Raw genomic sequence first — 10,645 nt, forward strand, 5'->3', positions numbered from 1 at the left:
CCAATCAATGTCATCGAGTCAATATGAAAACACCTGAGCAGCACAACACCGTCATACGTTTCCATACTTCCAATCACAAAAAAAAAAAAGTGAACTAAAAACTTTATTTATTCATTTTATTTTTAATCCATTGCCTGTTATATATTCATTGAACGGGAAGGTTACAACTCAAGGAGAGAATTTAATTCCAAAATTCGAAAATGTATGAAAAATGACATCTTTTTTGCTTTTGTGTTTATATTTATGGCATCAAACTATGGAACCGTTTGAATGTAGGGTTGAAACCATGTCCAAGATGTATAAAGAGGTCATTTGGAATATACTGCATACAGCAGGGATGGGGCCAACTGGCCGCGACCTTGAAATCCATTTCAAATTGTTCAACTGCCTGGTTCTCGTGTCCCTTTCAACTTGATCTGGGCGTGACGGTCACTTTGTACTTGGCTGGCTGAAGGACCACACCGAACTTGCCCTCCAACAAGGGAGGAGGTTGACCCGGCGGGGTCGAGAACGTGAAGCGCTGAAGAATCCAGGACAGGAAGATGAAAAGTTCCATCTTGGCTAAGGCCTCGCCAAGACACACCCTGACCCCGGCACCAAACGGCATGTAGCTGGATGATGGGTTCATCACACCTGTGCCGTCGCTGTTCAGAAATCGACCTGCAGTGGTGGGAAAAGATGACATGACAGGTCAATGTGGAATTTTGGAAGACTCAGACACACACGAGTGCTATAATGTGTTGCTTCAGTATTATCTCCCATCAAGTGCAAAGTTCACATCGCTGCTGTCGGGCCGAAACGTCCTCGGTCGTCATTTGGTAAATTTTACATTTTAACAAAAGATTTGATCTGTGGCTCAATCCATATTTGTGTGTTGTTTCAAAATGATTTATTTATTATGAATTACCGGTATTGACCAATCTTAAATGTTGAAAATGGCTTGTCCTCTTTGATGATGTCATGTTAAAGTCCAACATGCCGTTTTTGGGTTCACCTGAAAAGTGACTACTTTGCAGGTATAATGTTTCGGCCCGACACCAGTGATAATGTATTAAATTGGTCATAATCGCTATGATTTAACACAAAAGACACAAAAAAAATGTTTTTTTTAAAGCGCAACTCGACAACATTGAAATGATGAAAAGTTATGCACTACCAACTGCTATAATTCGCATTGTCAAGAATATTGAGGGAAATCAACCAAAGAATAAACTTAGCATTTTCCATCATGGAAGAACAACAACACAACCCCTGTCTCAGATGTTTGTTATGGAATTTTCAGTTGTTAGGCAAGATCAATAAAGACCAAATTGTCTTTTGGGTTTCTTAAGCTTAAAATATACACAAGTATTACAGAGCATTTACATTAGTTAGTTAATATAACGTCACCCCCCCCCCCCATTAAAAACCCTGACGTATATGATCTGACAGATGCATTGCACGGATAATCCATTAGAGGGCAGTATCACCCAACTGATGGCTTTTCCAGTGGGGAATGTTTTGGTTTTTTGAAATACTAATATGTTTGCTATGTCTGTTTATTATTATATTTTTGACAGTTATAAAACACCGCGAGCCAGCAAACGAGCTAGCTAGCTAGCAAGCTGCTAGTGCTCTCGTACCTCGCTCCTTGCCTTTCGTTTTCAAGAGAGACACTGCTGCCCAAATAACACAGTGGTCATGGTAAATGCACTTATATATCGATTCAGGGATTAATAATAATAATAATAATAATAATAATAATTTATAGCCGTGTTTCCTAACAAGTAAATGCGGCAGGGATATGAAATGACGTCACAACAGAGCGTCCCATTGACGTTGCCTCACGGTCATAAAACGGAAATAATAAAATAACGAAATATATTTTAAGTTAATTTTAAAACTTTATGTGTGGAATTGAGAAAGATGAAAACGAAGGACAGGTTCGTTTTAATTAGTTTTGTAAACATAAAGGGCCAATTTAGTTACTATCTTAAAAAACAAACAAACACTGTTTTCATTTCATTTCTTTCATAAATTTTATTTTGATACGATATCATGATGCCCAAGTATTGTTTTGAAGCTGTCAATTTGAACTTTCTAAATGTATACTGTATTCCGTGCATTGTCTCTTCATATTTTGTATTGTTTTCAACTTTTACCCTTATCAAATAAAAGTCACACACTGCCAGTCTGTCTCTGTAAACAGAAAAAGTGCAAAACAACACCAACAGTGTGAGTTGACTGAAGCAGAAATTTAATGAGATAATTTTGACAGGATGTTCAGATCCAACCTCTGTGTGTTGATATGTCCTTAACTTGTTGAAATTCTTTCAAATATTTTGCCTTCGCCTTGCTGTTTCGCATGTTTGTTGTGACGTCTCACTCTTTTATCTTTTATTCATTGCATCACTCTTGCAATCCACTTTATTACATTCAGCGTATATTATATTATTCCTGTAATGAAGGTTCTCACCTGGGTCAAAGAGCTCAGGGTGTTTCCATTCTTTCTCATCATAGTGCAATGACCAGAGGTTGACGATGACTCTGGTCCCTTTTCGCACTTGGAAATTTCCAAGGCTAGAAAAAAAAACATAGTTACACAATAAATTTAAAAAATCTATTTTTTCTTCTGTAATATTTCCTGTCAGATAAAAGGACATCTATTGCCCTTTTCTGTTTGGCCGTACGAAACTTTGTCTTCCAGTCAGAATTTTATTTGCCATTTGTCTTATGTGTGTGTGATTGTCTGAATTCCTTTTCCCGACATTTCTTTTACCTATTGGCAAAACTTTGCCCTTCAGCACGTAGAGGGTGTGACTGGTGAAGACAACTTTATTAGTTTATTTATTTAACTTATTCACTGCCATTGACGGCTATAGACGTCCAAAATTCATTTGAACTATTTCTATTAGTTTCACATTTTTTCCCACTTTTGTCAACAAGAGAATGAAAACCTAGATATATTTTTTTTTGAAATACAGCTATAAAATGCGTGATTCATTAAAATTTTTAATCGCCTGACGCGACTAAAAGATTATGAAAATTTTGGGGCGTCAGGCGATTAAAATTTTTAATCGTAATCAATCGCATGACTTCACTAGTCTAGAACAGAACAACTAGAACAAATATAACATTTGTGATTAATCGTGAGTTAACTAGTGAAGTCATGCGATTAAAAATTGTAATCGCCTGACGCCCCTAATTTTTAGTAATCTGATAAAAAAATAAAAATTAAAAAAATTTAATGTTTAAAAAGAAAAGATTATAAAAAATTAGGCGATCAAAATTTGTAATCATAATGAATCCCATGACTTCACGAGTTAACTCACGATTAATAACAAATTTGAAGTCTGTTCTAAATGTACAATAAAAAATATATAGGTTTTCATACTCTTGTTAACAAAAGTAAAAAAAAAGAGTAAAACTAATAGAAATAGTTCAAATGAATTTTTGACGTCTATAGCCGTCAATGGCATTGAACGAGTTAATCGTTATTTCTCCCGGTAAGGCTATTGAGGCTAGAGTCAAACAAAACAAATGCAACAACAAAACTGTACAGTGTGATAGTTTCATAATGCATTACATAGCGCAATGTGAATAAATGGTTCTAAACAGGCTACAAATCGGTACGAAGATCTTATATCGTATCCACTATCACCAACTTTTTAGACAATGAAATTGTGATGAATGCAGTGGGTTTTATTTGTTACAGCATTTTCCTGTCGTTTGGGGCAGAAAGTTAAAAAAGTAGGAGTGCGGACTGTACCTTGTGTCCTGTAGGGCCACGTGAGGGATGAGGAGAGGGGAAACTGGGCGGATGCGCAACACCTCCCTGATGGTGGCCTCCAGGTAAGGCAGGCTGCCTCTGTCACTGAGGAGAGGCGTCCGTTCTCTCCCTAACTTGCTGTCCATCTCCTCCTGGATACGTTTCTGCACCTGTACACACATACGGTGCTTATCGTCATGGAAACCATGTGGCTTGACCCGACGCATTCACTAGCGGGCCTATTCTCCATTTCTCTCGGCGCACTGCTGCTGCATTACCTCCGGGTGGTAGATCAGGTAGATGATGGCCCATCTGAGGACAGTGATGGTGGTTTCCACTCCGGCTCCAAAGATGTCCCCCACAGTCATAAGGATGTGGTCATCACTAAGGCCCAAAGCCTCAGAACTCATCTCTGCCGTGTTGTTGTTCTCGGCACTGTGCTTTGCTCGGAGTAGAGCGTCGATCAGATCTCGCTGCAAATTGTCACAATATTGTGCCTGGGGGGAGGGGGGGCGGGGGGGTCAACATACACAACACACAAACATACACCATTAGTGCTCAGAACACATTAACACCATGATTAAAGCAATATACAGTGCCATGGAAAAGTATTTGTTTTTTTTGCATATTTATCACTCACAAGGGTTTAATTTCATCAAACCAATTTTAATATCACACTGAGATAACCCAAGGATATATGAAATGCAGTTTCTAAATGATGACTTTATTTACCAAGGAGGGAAAAAGTAAAAGTGGGATTTGTAATACCCAGTCCTTTACAATAATTAATTGTACATTAGGGTTGTTCGATATGGCTGAAAAGTACATCATATTCAAATTAAAAACCTGGAGAGAAAAAAAGCTGAATTTAAGTAATTTTATTAGTTATTTACTTTTAAAAACAGTAATGGCGTCAAAATTTTATTTTTATTTTTTCCTCTATTTTTTTAACGCATGATTAATGGCCACCCCTCACTTGGAAAACCTGTACTGGGCAAATTCCAATTGCAACACAGCAGACACGTCCACATCAGAATTTAGCAGTAATAATGTAATAATAATGCATATATTTGTGTTAAAGATTAGGTAACTCTTAATATGAAAAGAAAAATGCACTGTGCTGTCACCAATGTCTTAGAAATGCAATTATGCCATCTAGTGGCAAAAAAATGACCCCAACACAAATCAATATCACACACATTATTTTTTTACACTACAGTACATCTTTTTAATTTCAACTGAATTTTATGATTTATTATTAAATTACTGTATCTCAGACTAAAAGATGCAACCATATTTATATTAGTTTAAATAAAAATCCACTTTTAACAAGAGTATGAAGCTTAGAATTTTTTTTTATTGTACATTTATAACAGATGCAAAATTTGCGATTAATCATGAGTTAACAATCAAAGTCATGCAATTAATTGTGATTAAAAAAAAGAATCGCCTGACACCCTAAAAAATACGTCATAAGTAAAGTAACTGAGTTACTTTTTCAAGATACTGTAACTGTGGCAACGTTAGACCTTAAGTGATTTAACACGAACCGCTGTTAAATGTTATTAAAAGGTAATAAATCAATACTAAACTGCATAAACATCTTCGATGAAAGCCATAATTGCTTACTCTATAGTACAGATATGGCTGGTAAGACGTCTACGGTACCTTGTGTTCTTCATATTTCTTATGTAGAAGTTTGTCACGGGTTGAAACACATTGTTTCAGGAGACGCAGGTCTGCATTGGGAAAAACCTGCAAAGTCAAATAGTTGTTATCAATACATGTTATCCATGTCATTATTTTCATTCCACATTTTAATAACACACAATTGTTTAAACGTTCAAATGATATGACATGTTATTTATTTAGTCATTTATTTGCTATGTTTATCCTCATCAGGGTCAAGAGTGAGCTGGCGCCTATCTCAGCTGAGTTTGGGCAAGAGGTACACCCTGGACTGGTTGATAGAATTACATTCACAACATTTTTTTTATCTTTTGTCATGTGTTTTTAAATGTGTGGGATGTTTGTAATGTTTGAATGTGAGCTTTCAACCTTATTTTACAGCCGTGACAAAATAAACATTTCTGTTTTTTTTTGTTTTTTTTAAACCTTGAACAGACAATAAAGCTATCTATCTATCTATCTATCTATCTATCTATCTATCTATCTATCTATCTATCTATCTATCTATCTATCTATCTATCTATCTATCTATCTATCTATCTATCTATCTATCTATCTATCTATCTATCTATCTATCTATCTATCTATCTATCTATCTATCTATCTATCTATCTATCTATCTATCCATCCATCCATCCATCCATCCATCCATCCATCCATCTATCTATCTATCTAGCTAGCTAGCTAGCAGCTATCTATCTATTTAGCTAACTAGCAGCTATCTATCTATCTATCTATCTATCTATCTATCTATCTATCTATCTATCTATCTATCTATCTATCTATCTATCTATCTATCTATCTATCTATCTATCTATCTATCTATCTATCTATCTATCTATCCATCCATCCATCCATCCATCCATCCATCCATCCATCCATCCATCTATCTATCTAGCTAGCTAGCTAGCAGCTATCTATCTATTTAGCTAACTAGCAGCTATCTATCTATCTATCTATCTATCTATCTATCTATCTATCTATCTATCTATCTATCTATCTATCTATCTATCTATCTATCTATCTATCTATCTATCTATCTATCTATCTATCTATCTATCTATCTATCTATCTATCTATCCATCTATCCATCTATCTAGCTAGCTAGCTAGATAGAAAGGCTGTTGTAGTGCATTTTAGGTCCATCCTGCAATTTTACAACCGAGCCGATTACACCTAACTTTTTTGTTAGACGTCCAAGTTGAAAAATATTATTGAATTGTCAAGGAGCTCAAGTGCTTTGTAAATTGCTTTTTAAAATGTGTTGCCATAATAAATATAAATATATATAATGTAAATATTTTGTAATATAAAAAACAAGACAAAGATAAATATTTTCAAACGTGTTGATGTCACCTATAACCTGTTTAGATTAACTGACCCCCAAAAATATATTTTCAAAAGGGGAAGTAAAAATAACGTGATTGTACGAGTGTGGCTGCGTTCAGAATGAACCAATGTGCATTCATGTTCTAGAACATTCTGTGGGTCATTTGATAATGGTCAATACAGATATATATTTTCAATATGCCCTAATTTGGATTGTGTGGCATAGTCAGTGGAGTTGCGCAAAACCTTTAGGCCATTGTTAGAAAAAAAAAACACACAATAAGCTGAACAGTTGGTGTGCGTTTCTCACATGAGCATTTCAACCCATGTACACCACGTACTGTATAACTCGTTATGTTTGCTGACCTTTAACCACGGGAAAATGTCCACCAGGCTGTCTTTGGCAACAGTGTCTACAATCCCCTGGCTGTAAAGAAGTATGGCCTCGAACTCGGGATCTCCAATTGGGTACGTGGAGTTGAAACACAGCGAACAGATGACGTTGGTGACCACGCGCGTCAGATCAGGAGAAACGTCCACAGAAGTCTCAGTGGCGGCTTTTTCCAACATGATGGAGCAAAGAGACTGGGCCTGTGTGCAGACTGAAGAGCATTAGATTAGAGCCATTGTCGGTGAAAGGTGGCATTTCACACAGCTGCTTGATTATTTACGTGCGGCAAGGGCACCTCCGCAATTATGAGCGCTGTATCAAAAACTGTATATAAATGAGTGTGTTCTGAGTGAACCAGAACATCTGGTGGAATGTGATGTCAGCATATTACAGTGCATAAGAAGACTGAAAGTAGGGCTGCTCGATTATGGGAAAAAATCATCATCGCCATTATTTTGGCAATAACTGAAATCATGATTGTTCAAATGATTATTTGATTTTTGGTAGAAAACAAGAAAATGTTTAAGCATTTAAAAAATATTAAGAGCAATTAAAAAAATAGAAACACTATAATTATGCAAGTTCCTTTTGGACCATATATATATATATATATATATATATATATATATATATATATATATATATATATATATATATATATATATATATATATATATATATAAGAACAATATTTAAAAAAAAATAGAAACACTATAATTATGCAAGTTCCTTTTGGACCATATATATATATATGAACAATATAATTTTTTTTTAGAAACACTATAATTATGTAAGTTATTTTTGGGCCAAACAGAATTTTTAATAATATATATGTATTTATTTATGTTGGCAAAAACTTGAAGTTGGAGTACAGCATGTGCACTTATTTTTTGGTACAAAACCAGAAAATGTTTAAATGTAAAAAACAAAACAAATAATAAATACAATTCTTTGAAACACTATAATTATGCCTTTGGATGAAACCAAATGTATTAAATTAGTTATTTAAAAAAATAAATAAAAAAAAGGTACAAATGTATACATTTATAAAACTCAAAAATTAGCATTAACAATCTTTATTTTTATTTTTACGATTATGCTGATTTTGTAATTGTGGAGTGTAATCATTGAAATAGTAATTGAATTTCAATTAATTGCCAGGTCTCAATATTTTGTCCCCTTGGTGGATGTAGTACAATTAGTCTGCACATTTTTTTTAACTGCAGATGAAATGTTTAGGTGCTGTAGGAAAAAAAAAAAAAAGAAGCATAAACGACTGAACCTAAATTGCTGCAACTAAGATTTACATAAAAGTATAAAACCACTACTCACTGATCTTCTCAATCGTGGTGGACCCTTGTCCAAACATGTGTAGAGCTCCATGGACAAGTTTCCTGTGGAACTTCCACGTCGCGCTGTAGTCTCCAAAGGCGATGTCTTTCCCATCTCTGGTCAACACATCTGTGGTTACCTTTTTTTTCCCAACGGAGAGGAACAGCAGATAATGAATGTGTGCAAGGAAGAACGCTACTTTTTTTTTTTTTTTTAATGAAGTTTAAACAAGGTGGAACCCACTGTTCTCGGTCTCCCCGCAAAGATCTTGCCCTTCTTCAGCAGCACTTCTTTGGCGTGCGAGTACTGGTTGACAATGACGACTTTATGCGAGCCCATCATCAGTGAATACGTCTGGCCGTATTTCTCTTGCAGTTTCTTGAAAAGCACGTGAGGCGGATGCGCACTTCGTAGACTCAGCAGGCTGCCGATGAAAGGCAACGATGGGAGGCACGGGAGCTCCCGGAGGCCGTGCGTCGACTTCCTTGATCTTAACTTCAACAACGCTAAAATCACCAGGGCGATGGCAAAACACGCGCACAGACGCAGGTCCCATTCCATTTCGGAGTGCTCCGCAGAAGCAGCGTTGATGGGGAGAGGCAACTGAGCTTGCAGCAGAACACCCTTTTTAAGCAACTCCTTCAATGTCACATCCTTGAGGGTGTGCCAATGTGAATGCAATAAAACGAGCAGTGAAAAACACGGAGCGCTATTGTAATGGAACGTCGATTTTGCGCTTCGTTTGTAAATGTCACGATGAACCTTTTCATGCACAAATGATGAACATCAAGATTTTGTTTTTATTACTCTTCAGGCATGAAAAAAAAAGCAATCTTTTTTTTTTTTACGTGAATTTTTTTCAAGGAGTTGGTGACATTGAGCAACCGATTAAATATGCTTGTAAGAAAAGAATAAAAAAAATGTAAACACTATTGATTTTTAACATTGTGTTCAATTTTTTTTTTTACATATTTCAAAACTACTACATGTATGTCAAAAACATTTACCCAAAGGAAAATTAACTTCTTATAAAGTACAGATAGTAATTTATTTTTTTTCTGGCAACCATTCGTCATCACTGCCGCTGTCATCATCCCCCACTTGAGTCAGATGCTATATAGTCGACTGTCCTGTAGGTTTTGCTAGCATGTTCTGCAGCTGACCACTACAAAACACAAGGATCTAAAATCCATTAAATATTCCTAAAATAAAATTTTTATGTGATTTAAGGGGGGGGGGGGGGGGGGGTGGGGGGGTGAAGTATTTTCAAAAGCAACAAAGTTACAATACAGCTAATGATGTTCAAAGTCACATTTAGTGGACTCATAATCAATCGCCATTTTCTCAAATTACAAAATCAATACTTGGATATTTTAACAATTATATTACTCCTTAGTTACTGCTTGATGTCCCAATATATATATATTTTTTACTTGCAAAGGCCTCCTGGAATCGAAGGAATAGACGCTTATTCCTTCCTTGCACGTCACATCTGAACTTCTGTCGGCCATCTTACAAACATTTTCCACTGGATAGCAGTGTATGTCAAGACTACACTAGTGTCCACTGGAGTGGCCAATGGCCAACTGTTGCAAAAATATTCATTTATATAGGAGAAACCAACGTTTTAAAATATGTCCACTATCTGTAAAAGGTTAAAAACAAAACAAAACCTGACATTAAGAAAATTCGAACTAAATACATTAAGCATCAGGTTAGCCCCAAGACGAGGAAGTCCACTTCAAAATTTTAAATATTTATCCATCCAATGAGATGCTAAGATTGAGATTTGGTATTGATCACAATAACTGTTCCATCTGTAAACAAGACATTGAAAGTACTGCTTTGAATGCATGTATACACAACAACATTTTGGAAGGACTTTCAAAAGTGTTCTTTCTGTTCCTAATGACGATGTAGTGTTTGGTCTTATTTCGAAAGATAACGATGTGTGTGAACTGATGCGGAACGAATTACTGTTATTAGCTAAAATTTCATTCACAGCTCCAAATGGAGAAAGACAAAGCCCCTTTTCTCTGTCTTCTTGAAAGATCTCACGGAGAATCACCTCAACTCTTTAAAACTGATAAAAATGAAAAGTGCAAAAGCTTTGCTCAGTGCATATACTTTGTTTGGTGTCTTTGTTGACCTCAAAT

At 35.8% G+C, this 10,645-nt stretch overlaps 1 protein-coding gene across 1 annotated transcript; it reads right to left on the minus strand.

Moving 5' to 3' along the window:
- Positions 1-102: 102 nt before the first annotated feature.
- On the minus strand, positions 103-9,102 carry cyp17a1 (cytochrome P450, family 17, subfamily A, polypeptide 1). The gene is made up of 8 exons (XM_086093600.1): positions 8,733-9,102; positions 8,490-8,628; positions 7,133-7,368; positions 5,417-5,503; positions 4,027-4,245; positions 3,749-3,918; positions 2,456-2,559; positions 103-660 (listed from the first exon to the last, which is right to left on the minus strand). The coding sequence occupies exons 1-8, from the start codon at positions 9,048-9,050 to the stop codon at positions 407-409; spliced, it is 1,527 nt and encodes a 508-aa protein (XP_085949726.1). The 5' UTR covers positions 9,051-9,102; the 3' UTR covers positions 103-406.
- Between the last annotated feature and the right edge of the window lie 1,543 nt (positions 9,103-10,645).

The sequence above is a fragment of the Leptonotus elevatus genome, chromosome 13, assembly GCF_054856555.1.
Source record: "Leptonotus elevatus isolate MCC_2025b chromosome 13, RoL_Lele_1.0, whole genome shotgun sequence".
Classification (NCBI taxonomy): Eukaryota; Metazoa; Chordata; class Actinopteri; order Syngnathiformes; family Syngnathidae; genus Leptonotus; species Leptonotus elevatus.

What these genes read in the sequence shown, in the direction of transcription:
- cyp17a1 (XM_086093600.1), bottom strand. Translation starts at nt 9,050, where the DNA reads ATGGAATGGGACCTGCGTCTGTGCGCGTGTTTTGCCATCGCCCTGGTG. An exon ending in TTGCGGGGAGACCGAGAACA is followed by an intron (nt 8,629 to 8,732) that starts GTGGGTTCCACC and finishes GGGAAAAAAAAG; the next exon opens with GTAACCACAGATGTGTTGAC. An exon ending in AGAAATATGAAGAACACAAG is followed by an intron (nt 4,246 to 5,416) that starts GTACCGTAGACG and finishes CCCTCCCCCCAG; the next exon opens with GCACAATATTGTGACAATTT.